This window comes from Amphiura filiformis, chromosome 5 (assembly GCF_039555335.1).
Source record: "Amphiura filiformis chromosome 5, Afil_fr2py, whole genome shotgun sequence".
Taxonomy (NCBI): Eukaryota; Metazoa; Echinodermata; class Ophiuroidea; order Amphilepidida; family Amphiuridae; genus Amphiura; species Amphiura filiformis.
Window position 1 is genome coordinate 22,368,345 of NC_092632.1, and position 19,475 is coordinate 22,387,819.

Consider the following 19,475-nt stretch of genomic DNA (forward strand, 5'->3'; position numbering starts at 1 on the left):
GCCTTGGAACTGGTAATTTTTGGCTATCGAACTTTGCCTACTTCCTATGCCTACATTTGCTGTTTTTGGCCTCCCCCCTGCATATTGTCTAGTCTGTATTTTACTTGTTTCCCCACATCAAGTTGGTGTACCTTGCTCGTTTTCTTTTCTTTTAATTATAAATACATTTTTGGTAACTTGATTGTATAATTTTTGACAAATTGTTTTTTAAAAACCTCTGTGTACAATGAAATGTTTCCTCACCTCAAGGAGTGCAAACTCTGCTTCTTCCATGTCGTTGCCACCCATAGGAAATTCCTTTTTCATTGCTGCTTCATCTGCAAACACTTTTTCTGCTCTGTCCTTTAGTTTCGTGACAACGGGCAAGAAATGGGTTCTCAAGTGGTCTGGCTTGGCATCATTCATGATTGGTTGAGATATGGCTGCAAGGGAATCAATTAATATCTCAATCAATCAATGAAACAGGGCAGTTCTTGAACAACAAGTGCTTCCGATTACCCAACAAGTTGGCCTCATTATTTGACCCTGAACTTCACCATTACATGAAAGTTTCCACAGCGAAGCTATATGACTCTTAATTGGTTGTAATTAGATCATGCAAGACCATTTTTTGTAAATCTTAGCCTATTTTACAAGTTGACCTCAAATGACCTTTGACCTCATATCAATCAATAATGTAACCAGTAAATCAGGTACTTATAATCCAAGACTGAATTAAAAAGACTAGTTTGCATCACACATCAGGCAGTGCATGGCGCGATTGGTTGATGACCTGCGCAGTGCAGCATTTTGGTCTGGTTGACAGGACGTCATATGCAAACTAGTATTTTATTAATTCGGTCTTGGATTATAATAAACTGATTAATCCTTAATTAGCAAATCAGTTAATTGAATATTTTATGATTGAAAGTGAAGGTCAAACATTGAGTTTGTCCATTAATAAGTCACTGCTAATGGAGTAAATACTTAGTGCTTTAACATCCTCACTGGGTTTGCTTGATGTTCAGTTTTGTGAAGTTAATTGGCCCCTATCTTACCTGCTATTCTATTCATCCATGGTGCATCTTCAGATCCAAGGTTATTCTTGATAAGTGTTAGCACACTTCCTAGTGTTGTATTCAGGTGCTGTGAGTTCACCATTGTCCAATAATTACTGCACCATAAGAATCAAAAATTTTTGAGTACAATATGAAAAATGAAAAACAATGACTAACTTATCAACTTACTAGGCAGCAGAAAACATAGGCTGCACAAATGCTATTTCTTGCATTCAACATCATCAATAATGAAAGCCGTCAGCCACCAAATGAAAGTGCAAATTTTGATTATCACATAAAACATCTTCATGCACAAATAAATTTAAAAAAATTGCAAGGTTTCTACACCATATAATTCAAGGGAAATCGTTCTGCTTATCTATGAGCAGTATCTATGACAACTGCTTCAGTTTGCTAATTCAATTCTAGTTAGTAAAAGTACTAGTAGAATAAATTGACATTTAAATATTTATCTTCAATTCCATTCCTTCCTGTCTTTCTTACTCCCCCCCCCCCCACCTTATTATTATATGGTATCTAATATTTGGTCAGATTTGGACCTGAATATATTTGTGAAAAAATGAAACCAAACTCACCCTTGTCTTCTCGTTATATTGTCAGGTCCTTCTTGCCACCAGAAATGAAGATAACTAAAATAACAACAATAACATGTGTATTATGTTAATGATTCTTTGTGATTTTCTCATTATAATTCACGTAAATAGCACTGACTTCCGAAATTTACCATCATATCAGTCAGCAAAGATTCCGGACTCATTATAAACAAAAGAAAATTAGTTATTTAATCATGAGTCAGGTACATTAATTTGACTAAACTTGGGTGATTTTACCACCAATGTCACCAAGGACAACAATGCGATCAATCTCCTGACCCATCCCTGATCCTTTCATCATTCATCTTACCTGCATAGCATAGGTAGAGTGACTTCAATAACATGAGGTGCATCGCTGTATTTGGCTCCAGATGTTGCCATCTGATCAATCTCTTTCATGATTGCATCTAATGTTGGGATATCACTCATCAGCTTGGACAATTCATCTACAAAGAATTAATAATAATGCCATTTACTAATATTTCTAGCAAATATTTCATAAGAATCCACTAAAAACTAGCTTGGAGAATAAATTTAAAAGTTGGAAGTCACAAGGGTCAGTATTCACCTATTGCCTGGTTCCGTCATGATGCAAGGAGAGCCTCAAACTGGCATGACATGAAAGAAAGAATTACATGACTTTACACAATGTTATATGACTGGTTCAATTCCCATTCAGGCATGCTGCCAGATCGAGGCTCTCCTCGCACATAGCGGAACCATGCAATGGGTGAAAACAATTTAATTGCATTTTGGTTTTGTCACTAACACAACTGCTGCAATTTTTGTTCACAGCATTTTCCTGCAGGAAAATATGTGCCAAAGTGACAAAACATTGAGAAGAACTAAGTGTTAAATCACAGCGGAAAACAGAAAAGGCAGCATCTGTCGCTCTATCCTGGCTGCAGTAAATGCCATTAAGTCCCACATTTATTTTCCCAACGCTTTATTTATCATGGAATTATTTGGAACCTTATTATTATCATTACTAAACATCCCACCAGAGGCCTCATCTACTTTTATGGAAAATACATTAACTTCAACCTGTATCATAAAATCTAGATTCCTGTGTATTTCAATGTAATTATAAACTGTACATTGCAATATATTAACAATATTTTCATGACAAAAACTGATTATATTCTACCTGTTCCTTCTTGCTGTGCTCCTTTGAGTTCCTTTTGACCGAGTAGTGAGTTGCGGTTATTCTTATTCAAATGAGACTCCAAGAAGGCTACTGGAAAAGCTCCTGCGAATGCTGACAATAATTCTCCAATGGATGGTCTGTGTCTGTACAACAATTCAAATATATTTCACATCATATTAGCTTCTACAATTGAGTTGAGGTATCATCTGCAAAATAACCAACTGTTTAAAAAAGCTGTGACAAGAAGTTCTTGCATGCTATATAGAAAAGTAAAATGTTTATCATCTTAAGCTGTGGCAATTTAAAGATGACACAGGCCTTTGAATGCTATTTAGACGAGTAAAGAATTACGAACAAACAAATCATAACATGCTGCTGCTACAGGGTTGACATCCTACTTAAGGTGGTTGCAGAGGGCAATAGCAAAACAGGTTTACTTTTTATAGTAAAGGTAAATTCTATGGGCTACCTTCAATATGGATTAAGCAAGACTTAATGAAACCATTTTGAAAGCTGAAGCAAAAACGCTGGAGTGTTGTTTCAAATCATATTATCAATATGAGAAAGAAACCTTAAAAGCACTAATAATACATTGATTTGGCATTTTCAAACAATATGCTGCTTTTATATTCATATACAATGACAACTGATAATAACATGACAAACATCTAATACATAGTATTTTAAATTAAGTAAAATAAGTTTCAAATAATATCTAATAGAAATAAATATTTGGATGTAAATTGATTTAATTACTCAAAACATCACAATTATATTATTAATGACAAGTTTTAAAATCATCATGCAGTACAGTTATTATCATCAGTTATTATCAACAAATACTACTTTTGAGGGATTATCAGAGATATTCTGTATTGTTTAACTGCACCATCAATCAATCAGCAATTATTAGGTAATTCCTTTTGAAATCAGTACACCCCCTACAGAAGACATGACCTTATTCTTCCATGCAGGGAGTGTGAATTTCAAATGGGATTACCTGAATGTCTTCCACAGGGGGTGTGTGGCTGGAATAGCCCATAAATTTGATCAATACATCATATCAATTAATTTTCATAAAACATTGTAAATAATTGGCTCTGGAAGTGCAAATTGCAATTCCTAGCAATATCTGCTCATGTATGCAGGTTAACCATGAATTCTAAATTTGACAGCCTCATTCCACGGTAATAAAGTACACACATATTTAAACCCTACTTTCAATTGGATATCTGATTTTGTTTGTATCAGACTGCTGTCACATTTGTCACATCATTTGCATGACTATAATGTGTCTCATCTCAAGTTGAGAATACCGCCATGTTAGATTTTGTGGGGGCAGATTCAAATCAATGCGTTTATGCAGTTAAGTCGCCAGTGTATGGACAAATCACTCTTCTACACGTATGTATATGCCTCTCGGGATTCAAATCTACCACTGAGAAATCCAACATGGTGTTACACTCAACTTGAGATGAGACGGACTATATGCTTGATCTTTGATCCAGAATTTGAGGGTGGTGTTCTTGATTGGCAATCACTGATAATTCCTTGAATCAAACATGACAAACCTACAGTTTATGATTTTTCTCTGACAAATAAAAAAACCTCTCAAAAAAAAACACCCATGGGGAGAAAACTCAATGTGCTAAAATTCAAATATTCAACACTACAATGTGCAGTCTTCTGAGACAAAGCTCTTTTGTTTTGCTTAATGACTGTATTATTTCAAAAAAGTGTTTTTATTTTAAATGAAATGAAATGAAATGAATGCATATTTAATTCAGTTGGATATTTAAATAAAGGCATGCAGGAGAGTCTAACTTATATGCAGCCTTAGACAAGATCATAGACTCAAAGCTTTACTTAATGAATCTGCTCAGCACTGACGTAGCTAAACAAAAAAAAACCAAAAAAACTAGATAGTCTTGGGAATAATCAAAGCTGGTAAAATAGAATAAAAGAACTACTTTAATGCTCACTACAATCATTCCATTTCAAATAAAATAAAATCTAAACCTAAACAAGAACTGAAATGAGTTAAAATGAATAAGACACTAAAAAAAGACAAACATATGTATCAAACTTGGTAAACTACAGTGAATGACATGTGATGAAGCAGTAAAGGAAAAAAATCAAGGTTGCCACATGTTAACTTACCTGCAGAATTCGGCTCCTATTAAAGGGGCATGGTCCACTTGTTTCATTTTCTTTTTTATATCTTGGCATACCATTAAAACATTTTATTTCCAAATTTTGAGCTGTATTCCTCTATGACATTCAAAAACGTGTATAACAATGCCCTGTAGGATACACCATAGTTTTGTTCATACCATCTAAACCAAACATTGACTCGGCATTAAATTTTACTGGGGTAATGAGAAACATACGCGCTTTCTTCTGATATCAAAAATAACAGGTTTGATAAAGAAAAATAAGGCTGTTGATTGGGTCACACCCCATTAAATTGCCAAAAATATATCAGTAATCCAAGAGAATATCATAAAATAACTATTCTGTACATTTGTCAATTGGTCAATCTCTATTCATGTGAAGTTCCCCTCCACATAAAGCTGGTCAGAATACACCAAGACTATTAGGGCTTAACAATATTGTTACACTGGTATAACCCAAACTACCCTAATTTTTGGAAGGAAAAGCATTTACGTTCAGGAAAAGCAACCAATTTTTGGTGCATTTTAAAACATATTGGTAAATGCACCCAAAACCACACAATTTGGGTGTTTTGGAGGAGGAAAATGTTTAAAAAAAGAGGGAATCTGTGGCAACCCTGAAGGTAAGAGTGAAAAATAAATCTATCATGCAGAAATTTCAGCCAGACTCTAACTCCAGTTACCTGTCTACACTTTCTTTAGCTTCTTTGCTGTAATACAGAATAGTAAGGTAATAGTAAGGTGAGGAAGAGATGGTGATGAGTGTCTTTAAAATCATGCAAGATTTAAAGGAACAATCCAACAGATTGATGACATCCAAAAAAACATGACTAGTTTTGTTTCAGAGCTGATCTTTCCCTTCCTATCAGTAATGAAACGAGGTGGGTCAAAATAATATTTTTAAAGAGCATTGGAGAAACATAATCAATACTGCAGACTAATCCCTCCTTAACAAAACTTTTGTTTTTAGGATGTCATCAATCTTTTGGGTTGTTCCTTAGATAATGAAACAAAAAGTCAACAAAAATAGTTATTTATGTTCCTTACTTCTTACATGAAAAATTTAAGGCATTACTTTTGGAAGTTTATCTATTACTAAATTAATTTGCCGACTATTCAGATACTTTAAATTATATGTTTGAGCATTGAAGTTGCATATTAAAAAATTGTGAAAAGGTGTGTAGGTGAGAGAAAGAGATGAGGAGAGTGGAAGACATAAGAGAGACAAAGACAGACATAGAGATAGATGGAGGACACAGTCAGAGAGGCAGAGACAGTGGGAGAGAGTGGATAGAGAGAGATGGGAAGCAATGCAGAGAGAGTGGGGTGAGAGAGATGGGAAGAGAGGCAATAGAGTGGGAATAGATGGGAAGAGAGAGGAGACAGAGAGGAAGAGAGAGAGAGAGAGAGAGAGAGAGAGAGATAGAGAAAGACAGTGAGGAGCTGGGAGGTATATTCGTCTCAGGTGAGGAGAGCGGTGGGAATAGAGATAGAGATAGAAAGTGTGAGAGAGTGAGAGTATGTGTTTGTGCGTTAAATATTGCAAATCACCCCCACTTGGTTTTCACTCACTCACCTGTTGACATAGATAGACTTGTCTGCTCCCAAGGAATATAAACTGACAAGGATTTTGTAGCATGATACTTGTACTTGGTCCACTGCAAAGAAAACAATATGGGCTACTTCATAATCCAAATTATGATAAAGTTACAAATATGACCAATTAAGAAAAACACAAAAGAAAGCATAAAATTAACTGAAGAAGTTTTAAGGATGTGTTCTGATAGTATTGTGTCAACATGGAAGGTTATTATCTACAAAATAAAATAAATTTGCAGCACCAATTTCACAACAAAATGTGTCAACTGTACAGATATAGGTCTTTATTTACATATGTTATTAAGCACAGTGGAATGGTATTAGGTGAAAGAAGAAGGCTTGGTGGTACTCAGGCTACATGTTATATTAGTGAACATGATATAATATAATAATAATATATACGTATGGAATCCAACACTTGAACACATACATGATAACACAAAATTGTTGATCACAGTAGCCCAAATCATTTCATAAACCATTCCTGTTACACATAGGTTGATATCTGAGCAAGCCCTAATCGACCTACATAAACCATTGCAGCCCGAGTTTCATACGCGTAGACAAGGACAATCAGCAGTGAGTTCCCTTTCACTAGCAAAATATTTCAACATGAACAGAAATAGAACCCTGCAGTGGCATGAACTCATACAATACACACCAGGTTTGAGTGCCTTACAGACAAATACTGCCAAAAAGATGTATAACTCTGGTACTGTAATCAGCGAGCCATTAGTCAGTCTATAGTTATTTTGATAATAATTATTAATATATAGATTAGAAGTTAATGTATTGTTAGTTACTTTGAGAGGTTACATATGTTTAATTGAAAGACTATGGTTTAACACTATGGCTACTATATCAACATCCTATGCTGACAGACATATTAGCAAGACATATTACATTAGGCCCATGATCTTTCGACAAGATTGAGGCAAGTCACTGCAGCAGTAATACTGAGACAAGTCACTGCAGCAGTAACACCGAGACAAGTCATTGCAGCAGTAATACTGAGACAAGTCACTGCAGCAGTTACACAAAGACAAGTCACTGCAGCAGTAACAGAGACAAATCACTGCAGCAGTAACACCGAAACAAGTCACTGCAGCAGTAACACCGAGACAAGTCACTGCAGCAGTAACACCGTGACAAGTCACTGCAGCAGTAATACTGAGACAAGTCACTGCAGCAGTAACACCGAGACAAGTCACTGCAGCAGTAACACCGAGACAAGTCACTGCAGCAGTAACACCGAGACAGGTCACTTCAGCAGTAATACTGAGACAAGTCACTGCAGCAGTAATACAGAGACAAGTCACTGCAGCAGTAACACTGAGACAAGTCTACTTTTTTGTGATATTGCACAAAAACATCCATTTGTTTTTTGGCAACTAAGTCCCTTTCTGCACATACAATGTCCTTTTTTTGTTAGTGATGCCACTCGAAAGCCAATTTTTTGGTGCTATCGAAAAAAACCAATTCCCAATTAATCTTGGCTATGCTGTATAGCTGAGACAAAATTCATAAACCTTTGTATGTCACTCATAAACATTCATTCCTTCAAACATGCACTGGGTGACGATGGAATGATATATATATATATTATATTACGATAACTGGATAATACAAACAAAGGATATAAACAATTCTTGTCCAATGGGCAATTCCAGTTGAAATCCATACACCCCCTTTAAAGACACAACCTTAATCTCCCACACAGGGGTGTAGATTTCAAATGGAGTAACCCCATATTAAAAACACAGGTATGTCAAACACTGGATAGGTCAATGGTAGGTTTGTGTCAGTGAAATTGCAGTTGAGTACACAAGCATTAAGGGTAAACTCCTTGTTTAGTATCAAAAGTTCTCCAAATTGACTGTTCCACCCTAATACAGGCACATTTTCTTTGTTTTCATGGACAGGACTAGCACAGGAACATGTACAAATACATGCATCATAAAACTTGATATTAGTTAGTTAGTGATAATGTTTTCCATATTACATCATGATACACATCCCATATTCTTCCATAACATAATATCTTTTCATTTGCTGGAGTATGCAAAATCCTAATACATTTACAAACACAAAGGTAAAATGGAAGGTTATGGTCAAAGGTTAAAAGGGCACAGCTCTAAACATGCATAGACATAATCTATAGCTTAATTCTTAAAGAATTTACCTAGGGGAAGCTTACTTGTGAGTGTTTGCACTTCAGTGATAGCACATAGGAGAAATATATGAGAAACATATTGAAATTGACTGACCATCAAACAAATAGCCCATGCAAAGTATGTTGTATATAATGACATTACTAATGCCATTATTGATATCAATTTTGCTGTCACTAATGTATCAATATTGATAATGTATATTGAGAATGAGAATAAATGATATGATATTCCGTGTTATAGCCGACAGGCAGGTCCACTATTTTACAGTAATTGCGCCGGTATCCACTACTCAAAATATTGGACCTGCCTGTCGTCTATCACATGACAGAGGATAGTAAAAACAAAATTTCCTATCCTTTATTCTCTAATTATACTACACAGTCCCAACTAGCCTATATTTAGGTATATTTTTCAAGTTTTTCTTATCCATGGTGGAACAATTAGCACGCTTGTGATTCGACAACAAGCATACAGTGCTATCAAGAAGAATGCTTGCAAAAATCTTACAAATCGTACACACTTGGTACACTACATGGACGCAACAGGAATGTTCCACCATGGCCAAGAATTACTTCAAATAATTGTAGCATTTGTTGATTACTTTTACCATTTGCTCTATGAGAGCACAGACCAGCCTAAATATTGACCAACATTTGTTGACAAACAAATATCAATAAAAAGCACTACACAGTAATAACACATTACATGTACATCGTGTGATACAATGAGTGATAACATAATGTCCACACAACATTTTGTTATATTGGTTTGTGATGAAGTCTTGTGAAGGTCTGGTAGATAGGTTCATACTGACAGTAACCATGGTAACAGGTGTGGCACATATCATACATGTTAGTTAGTGGACACTCAATCATGTTGGAGACTAGTTTAGAGCACAAACAAATCGTGAATATCTCAGTATTTTATGCATACAAATGCTAAAAAAGTTTCATGATTCGATCGTATAATGACTTACACAATATATCTTGCCCAAAATGGTGTCTACCAAAGTGCTGGAATAAACTGGTTAGTACTGGAATGAGCACTCCTGGAACATATTGAACAGCTGGACTTGTCTTTGGCATGAGAGGGGCTTTGATGTGGGTGAAGCGACCATTGTTTTTGACGTTCTGGAGCGTGCTGGCAAGATCCTCGGAGGCATGTCTGAAGAATATGACTATGGAATTCTTCACCATGTCAGAGCTGTGCTTCATCACGACACTGTTGGGGAGAACAAAAACCATCATTTCCAATATTTACTGAACCATCAGAAATGGCACATCATGTAACTTTTTTTTAAAGAAGTGCATCACAAACTATTACTCAATTTAAATCACAATGAATTGAGATGAAGTAAATGTGAACTTGATTTGAACACAGGTACTTCACTGGCCATCCAGGACCTGAACTGGGAAATAGTTAATGGAACTTGTCCATATTAGCAGAATTTAAATCTTACCTGGCATCAATGGACTGTGCAACAACTCTCAGACATGTAATGATGCAGTCTAGATCACGTACTGTAAACAAAAACAAAAGCATTTCATTACTTGTATATTTGCAACTACTTAATAGGATTAGTACAGTTCTTGTCAAATTACTTGAGCTTTAGTACACTAAAGAAAAATTTAAAGGATCAGAAAGTTAACAATCCTGATTAACATCTTTTCTTTGTCTGTTCTTATAGTGCTGACCAAAGTATAGTGTCATGAAACTTCAATAACAAGTGTCCTACCACCCGAATATTACTGAATGAAATCATACTCATATGTTTTACAATGTCAATTATGCTGTTTTTGAAAAAAATGTCAACAAATAAGTCTGCTCCTTTAAATATTTTGAGTAGGTAGTACAACAGCAATTGTCAGGTCCTTGTATAACTAGAAAAGGACCATGATTAGACTCTTGAGAGTTGATGCATTGGTTTGCCCTGAAGTGATTATGCTAGATGATGACATCTATATTAACTGGTATGTGAAGCATAACCTACCTTTCTTAGCAGCAGCTATTATAAAACCATTACCATTTAAGGTTAGGGAAGGATGTGACAATATAAAACTTAATTGTTACGATATGCTATATAATATAAAAGTATAAAGTTGATGCAGAAACGAGGGAGTGACTGTTCAAGAAGCATCCCAAGATCTAACTTTCTCCTGGTTTTAGGTTTCATACGCAAGAAGAAGATATAAAAGTTTAATATTTTGTTTATAATACAACACTTACCAAACAGATTGATCTTCTGCCGAACCAAGTGGTTCAGCTTGCAGAAAAGGCTGTGTACATTTAGACATAACAGAACAAAAAAACAACAATATTTGTATAATAGACAAGAATATATCACACTCTGTATAAAAAATGAAGTAAATATGTGCAATGATGTTGAGTGTGAACGTAACAGTATAACAGGATGTTTTATGACGAATGCTGCTAGGGTGTGGTGGATGTGCTGGGTGCTCTAACAAATATATAATGTGTGTCAAACTGGTCCTATCCAAAATAGTCAATTGATAAATCCAAAGCAAATGTAACCTCAAAATATGAAAGGAAAGTTACCCAATAGTTCTTATGAGTGAAAATATGCAAACAAAATTATAATCAACACAAAATGAATTTTCACATGAGAAAAAATTAAGATGACCTCATTGCTATTTGTAATTGTCTCTATATCTAAAGCTCCATAGCGTAAGAATGGCATAGTGTAAGGCTGCCATGCTTAGCTTGATAAAGGCTGACAAGGGTACTGTCTCCTTAGATTCTTCCACAGTCAATGGTATCTTAAAGTCAAATGATATCATCTAAATCTCTTGACTTGCTTTCACTACACACTTATTACATTTGATATCAAATTGTTTCTGAATTTTCATTACCAATTATACAATGTAGCAATAAGTTTAGCAACTCAATTGTTTCTCATGTGTGATGTGCATGCATGCATTTCAATACAACTTAATCAAAATTATACAAATGTGGATAACAACTTTTCTGATGTCTAAATTTCATCTTCTATTTAACATGTTCAACATGTGATAAACATCTCAAAATAAGTAATTATCCCTTTTCAATGATGGTCATTATTCAAAAAGCGGGCTACTGTTTTGCAGAATTTACTTCTGCACATTTGGACACCTCATTTGTAGCAATTGACTAAATATTGATGTCACAGCGTACATTTAAATCAATATAACCCAAGATTTGAAAGTTGCAGTAAATTCTATTGATTTGTTTTCAGTATAATGGAAGGAAATATGTGTAATGATATTTGAGTGTTTTTGTATTGTTGTAAGTGCAACTTTCAAATCTGGACCTCACTAAATTAAATTGACCAGTGTTTTATTGTTTTCTGAGCTATCGTATCAAATGAGGTGTCAAAATGCGTAGAAATAAATTCTGCTTCCAATGCATTTTACAGATTTTTAATACAATTGCCTGTTTTTGAATAATGGCCATTATTTAAAAGGGGCAATACTTTTTTTGAGATGTTTATAAACAACTGCGACGATCACATTCTATTCATCACCTTCAAAGAATGGAATCATTCATTAAAAAAAAAAAAATTTCTGATGATATGTCTTGAAAGCTAATAAAATGCAAGGACCGAGGTGCAAATAGGACAAACTATATGTACATCATGAAAACTTCAGCATTTATAAACATGGTCCTTATTTAGACTTTTACCACCAAACAAATGCTATGAGCACGTACTTCAGCGCTAGGTTTAGGGAAAGGATGGTATAGGGCAATCATTTTGCTACTGGAAAGAAATAGATAGCATACAGCGTGAAACTTTTGGATTGGTTTGGTTTACACTAATGATTGCACTAAGATAATGGGTTCACTTGCTATATTAATATATCACAGATTTATAATTTACCAGATTCCTAAGCTTTATGTTATCTCATTTTGCTCTGGGGAATCCATGGAATTCCAAAATCCATGTCTAATTACACTATTTTGCAAAGACCTGTCACAGTGGCCGACCGATCATGTAAAAAAGAACTACAACCTTGGCGAAAAAGGTTGCCACACCTGAGCGTTAATTGGCCAACATCCTTCCCCGCTCCCCTATTGCAATGTTGATTTGGACAAAATCGTCATCATTTCTACATTACAGTCTCCCAACATTGGACAATGGGGGGTGGGGAAGGGGCAAGTGTAATCTGAATGTGCATTTGCAACTATTATACAAAATAATACGGAACTATCACATATTTCGCTTCGATTGCGTGCTTTTAACACCAGAACTTGCTGGTGTGGCAACGAATTTCCGCCAGAGTTGTCTCTAATAACATATAAAAAAATCATCTGAAATTACGTTTTCGTTCATATCTTTAGAACGGAATGCCGGATTCACGTGCAATTTTCACAAAATCTTAGCCTGTTTATGTACTCTGTACTAAATATAATTATTTTCATGTAATTTATACATGGCTTGGTCTATGTGTCCTATTATTTATAAAGATGCCAAAATAATGCAAAATATGTGAAAAACATCAATCGCCATTACATGCTGTCTACTGAAGATAGTACACGCAAAATTTTAAAACTATTTTAATGATGACGAAATAGCGTGAAGTTTAAGTATTAGACCTAATAATAATAATAGCAAGGATCAGAAGAGGAAAATTATAATCATAGAAAAGTCATCAGAGGATTCGAACCCCTGATCTCACTGATCTATAGATTTCAAGGCGGCGACTTAACCGCTGAGCCAAGAAGAAGTCGTTGAATTCGTGAGCATTTCTAATGTATTAATGTTAATTTAAAATTATGCAATGCGATATGTACAGTAAAACAGGTGATTTAATTCTCATTCACCTACAATTTCAATTGTTATGCCGTTCTGGTTGGTTTAACCTAATACAGAGATGTTATAACCTCATAGTAGAATTAACATGTCATACAAATGCATTTAAGATCAGTAACCCATTGCACATATGGAGATGAGGTTGATGATTCAACGGTCGACGGTCGACACAAACAAATTAAAAGAAATTTAGATTATTTTCTTTTATTTAAGATTTGTCCATCGTGGAGAAAGGTGGTGAATCGAAATTCCAACTTTATTTTTATAACCCTAAATACATTGCCAACATATACAATCGTTGTAAATCGATGAAATTATGTGTATTGGAGACGTTTCAGGTCAATTTGATACCATATGCATTGCATAATTTTAAACTAACATTAATATATTAGATATGGCTTGGAATTCATTCACTTCTCCGTGGCTCGGCGGTAAAGGCGCCGACTTCTAAACTACAGGCCACGGGTTCGAACCCCTCTGTTAGTTTTGTTAAAATTAATATTTTTCCTCTCTTAATCCTTCGTATTATTGTTGGTCTAATAGTTAAACTTAGCTATTTCATCATCATTCAAAAATGATGAAATTTTCGGTGGACCATATTCAGTAGACAGCATGTAATGGCAAATGAGAAGGTTTTTTGACACATTTTGCATTATTTTGGCATCTTAATAATTAATAATATACATAGGCCGGTCCGCGTGAAAATGATATGAAAAAAAGTTATTTACGCTTAATTGTAACATGGATAAAACGGACAGTATCCACTAAAAACCTGTGTGTAGCAGCACTTGATACGATTTTCGGTTACTGATATTTAACAGAAAATCATGCAGTTTAGAGCCCTAATTACGAAATGTGTGTAATTTAGCATAAATGGTGATTTGAGGGACCACTCCCTAAATAAACCAAGTACTTTGTCAAAATTTTATTATGATTCAAAAGAATATTATCTACTCCCAAATCGTGTGCAATATGAAGATCATACGACATTTCGTTTTTGAGTTATGAGACAAAAACGAAATTTAGATGAAATATTTTGCATTCGGCAGAGACAACAAAAAAAAAAAAGGTTGCCACACCTGAGCGTTAATTGGCCAACATCCTTCCCGCTCCCCTATTGCAATGTTGATTTGGACAAAATCGTCATCATTTCTACATTACAGTCTCCCAACATTGGACAATGGGGGTGGGGAAGGGCAAGTGTAATCTGAATGTGCATTTGCAACTATTATACAAAATAATACGGAACTATCACATATTTCGCTTCGATTGCGTGCTTTTAACACCAGAACTTGCTGGTGTGGCAACGAATTTCCGCCAGAGTTGTAGGTCACACCTGTGTCCCATGATGCTATGCAGATTGATCGGCGAATGAGGTGCTGATGTGATGGTGATGTGATTACATTAGCAAATCAGAACCTGACTTCATGTTTATGCCATGAACTGTGCCAAATTGGGCAGTACAAAAAGGTCTTTGCAAAATAGTACAACTTGGTGCAAAGCTACCAATGTCACATTAACAGAGTATTTTACAGAATGTGCTCCTTTTCAGGATGACAATAAAACATTGATCATGTACGAGCATTAAAATATATTCAACCAATAAATTTTTGGTAATTTAAATGAGTATTTGACAACACTTTGGATACTGCGTTCAAAACGCTGCATCAAAAAAGAGCAATGCGATTCATGATTGGTGTGCACAATCATACGATGCCACATGCACATCGAACACACTGTCACCAGTGTGTGATTTGATTGGTTATGGTGTTTTTGTTTACTGCAAGTGACATCTTTTTGAACTTATTTCCGAAGATCTCCGTAGATGCTGAAAAGGTCTATTACAATCTTGATTAAAATTGTTGCAAACTTTATTGCTGATGTAGTATGTGTAGTACATAAACACATGTTGTAAATGTTAGTGAAATGCATTCTGGTTCTTTTTAATGCACAAAGATGCGATGCTTGCATCAGCAAGTGTCATTTCCATAAAAATTTGGAAAGGGGCCAAATACCCCTGACTTTTCTCATGATATGAAAAACTGATGATTGAGTGATAAAAAAAAAGAGTAACGTGCTGTTAATGACCTATTCCAGTCAAAATCCATACACCCCATAGAAGACATGACCTTATTCCCCATAGGCCCACATTCACTGTGTTTGTTTGTTTGTTTGTTTGTTTTATTTCTTCTTTAACCTGAGACACTCAAGCAGTTTAAAACACAATTAATCATCTGTTCTTCCTTGAGGCCCAGGGAACATTAAGATAATTTCTTCCACAGGGAGTATATGGATTTCAGCTGAAATAACCCAATCTCTCTAATAAATCTGTGATATGAATACTACATTCAATGATGGTGTTTGATTGGATGGTTGGAGAGATATGTTTGGTGACAAATAGGTGTCTGGTAGTGACTTGAGCGATAACTTATTATTGACTTCTAAACAATGAAAAGCATGTATGGTGACAATGGTGGTTAGTGGTGAGCTATTCCATGGTGCAACATTATTTCTCAATATCCCACAATGCAATTTTTTAATTAAAAAAAAAGAAGTGTTCTTGCAAATCCAGTTTATTATTGTTTTAGTTTAAAAACAAACCTGAAGTATGAAATTTAAACATAATTGTTATACTCTCTGGACCAGATTTCTAAAAAACAGTTGACTTTTTCAAATAAATGCATTGTGAAATATTGTGCATGAAAAAACAAAAGTACCCATCATGCAACACTAATCCATCATATGACCCATACCTGGCAACCATCACCATTTCCGTGGGAGAGGCAAAAGGTGGCCTCTCACTGGATTGCCAATAGAGGGAGTAAGTGGGTGGTATATGGTGAGTTGAGTTAATTCAGATATTATTTGTGATGAGAGATGTTAAAAAACACCACAAACTACCAAATAAGTTGAATCATGATGAGTTTAATAATAATAAACTTAAATTATATTATATTAATATGTGAATCTTATACATGTAGGACATCTGTATAAATTTTTATTTCAAATTAATAAAGTCATATTTAAACAAATCAAAATTTCAGATTTAGACTCTTTCCAATCATTTGTTTCAACTAATGAATCTTTCTCAAATTAAGATTTCATTAACAATAACTATAATAATACTTCTCTGGATGTGAATATAAGGTAACTGATTGTGAAACATACATAGTAACTGTCACTTACCCAATATGTTTACTTTTCATTTACCCCAAACCATTACAGAATTTCCACAGATTTTACATATATTAAGATTCCATGACTTTTTCAAATACATGTAATTGGCCTCCAACCACCCCCTTATTGGCCAACCTTGCCTTCTATTATAGTCCATATGCTTTCCTCAAAGCATTAAATCAATTCATGTGATTTTCTCAAAAACTGCTCATTTTTGTAGGAATCTATTATGCTAGTTTGATTCCTTGCATCATTTCCTTACTGAAAATGTACACTTTTATATAAATACCATCATTATGTTTAGAGATACAACAAAAAACAGTATCTAAATATTACTGCCTCGAGGAATGCATACGGAACTATCCTGTTATTGTTCAAACACTTTTTTCCCTTTTCTCTCTCTTTTACCTTTATTTTAACTAGTTTGAAATTTTAATTTCTGTTTGAAAAGAATGTGTTTTGACTTTGTGACCAAAATACAAATTCCAAGACTTCATAACTTTTGCTGTTAAAAAATAAAAAACTAAAGATTCTTCACGACTATACAGGAACCCTGTATTGATGCTTGTATGCCCTTGGCATTATAATGGCATGTAGGTTAAACGCCATTTAACCAAGACATCAAAATTTTAATTATGCCACCTTGCTCTCTGAATTCCATAGTGATATTGTTTTCTTTTCTACTCCACCTTACCTTGCCACCATTTCTTTCTCTCTATTTGAAGCAGTTCCAAAGCCCATAGGGGAATCAGGTGATGAGACAAAGTAGTTGAAATGAGCCAGGAAATACTTCTCTATCAGAGGCAATACAACCTGATAAAGATGGAGAGAAAAATGAAGGGCTTGAAACATTGTTTTGCAACAAAGCATGGTCAATTTTACAATTCATTTATAGTGTGATTTTGCAAATACAATGTTTGTGATTAAGAGTTACTTTGTACTCTTTAATAGTGTGATCATAATTCATTTTTTCCTCAAGCTGCCAAGGAAGAACAATTTTCATCCTAGACCGGGATTTGAACCTGGTCCTCCAGGTATCTAACAAGTCCTTCAACCAAGTGAGCTAATAAGGAAGTCTTCCTTAATAGCTAAGTTGGTTGAAGTGCTGTAAAGATACCTTGAGATCCCAGGTTCAAATCTCGGTCAAGAATTACATTTTTTCTTCATTGGCAGACCTGAGGGAACAAATTGTTATCACACTATTAAACTTGAGTATTATGAATGAGGGAAAGAAGGAATTAACTACAATGTTTTATTACCATTTTTAACCTAATATCACCCTATGTGCCAGCAAAATGCTTACCTTGGCAAAGAATTTGAAGCTTTTATCTTCTTCTTTCCTTCTGTAAGCTGCAGGAATAGAAATGAAAACAACAAATAAATTTATATTCATCCTACACTTGATTCTGTGTATTAACCACTAGATCACATGCTCATCAAGCTCATGTCGGCATTCTTTAATAATCATAACAAATCCAAAATACTTTAAAAGCAACCCCTGCAAACCGTCTGGGGAATGGGAATGCTCCCTTAACTGGCTTGGTCGTCGGGGCACCACTGATGACATCTTAACAGTCTCTCTCCATCTGCTCCTGTCTTCCACTGCCCTCTGTGAGATGACAAAGTTCAGGCCAGTCCATTCTCTTATGTTGTCTTCCCATCTCTTTTTCTGTCTTCCTCTTCTTCTTGAACCGTTCACTGTACCCTGTAGGACTGTCTTTGCTAACCCAGAGGCGCGAGAGATGTGGCCGTACCAACTTAGTTTACGTTGCCCGACTGTTGTTAGTAGGTCATTGTAGGGACCAATAGCTTGTTTCACTCTGGTTCGCACCTCCTCGTTGGTCAAATGGTCTTTATATGAGATGTTAAGGATCTTACGGAAACACCTCAACTCCAGTGCTTGTATTCTCCTTTCCAAGTCAAACCGTCTACATGCACACATATAAGGTGAAACCTCTGTATATACTTACGATCTCTCTTTGGTTTTAGGTTGGTCTGTGCTTTGTCCACATAATGCAGTAACTTCTCCAGGAGATTGTAGGCAAATCTCTTCTCTATGGTGCTGGATCCACGTATCACACCATCATCAGCAAGGTGGGGACTTCTCCTAAAGGGAAGAAATATGAAGAAAAAGAGTTAATATTGAGCTTTTATCAATTTTAGTACATGCATTTAGTTCTAACAGGTAAGTTTGGGTCGTAAAACCAACTTTCTACAGAATCCAACAAATCCAAACAAACAGCACAAGGGCCATTCCATGGTTTTGGGACAAAGGTAGGTAACACAAGTAACCGACACTTTTCCTCTCTCTTGTAAATTAAGCAAGACTTCTAAAATCATGCCAAGAACAAGACCACAAGTATTGACCTTGATATGATATTAAAAACTGGGACTTGCTTCATGTACAAGAGGGAGGACACAGTGTTGGTTATTCAAGTTAACTTCCTTTGTCATAACACCATGGAATGGTTCATAACATACAATGACTATTCATACAGGGCATGTTTACATCAGTACTTTATTTAAAATTCTATTACTCTTACGACCCATTATTCAAAATCGCGCACTGTGATTTGTTAAAACACATCACGTGAGAGCCCATTATTCTGCAAATAATGGGTCAAGCGCCGTAACACATTCTACGCACAGCATTACGCTTGGTTACGCGTGCAATATTTCCACGATATACGCTGTCACCTACGTGTACGCGCTCCACCTTGAAGTAAAACAACTTAAAATATTTGTG

The 19,475-nt window shown here is 35.2% G+C and overlaps 1 protein-coding gene across 1 annotated transcript in view; it reads right to left on the reverse strand.

Annotated features, from left to right (window-relative positions):
- LOC140152806 (ryanodine receptor 2-like) overlaps nt 1–19,475 on the reverse strand; it is a 231,522-nt gene that overhangs the window by 71,481 nt on the left and 140,566 nt on the right. Inside the window, 14 exon segments of the mRNA XM_072175306.1 lie at nt 244–422; nt 1,038–1,153; nt 1,634–1,687; nt 1,962–2,097; nt 2,799–2,941; nt 5,656–5,682; nt 6,549–6,630; nt 9,722–9,966; nt 10,205–10,265; nt 10,972–11,021; nt 16,306–16,353; nt 17,424–17,542; nt 18,033–18,079; nt 18,700–18,836. Of these exon segments, the coding sequence (XP_072031407.1) occupies nt 244–422; nt 1,038–1,153; nt 1,634–1,687; nt 1,962–2,097; nt 2,799–2,941; nt 5,656–5,682; nt 6,549–6,630; nt 9,722–9,966; nt 10,205–10,265; nt 10,972–11,021; nt 16,306–16,353; nt 17,424–17,542; nt 18,033–18,079; nt 18,700–18,836 (1,444 nt within the window).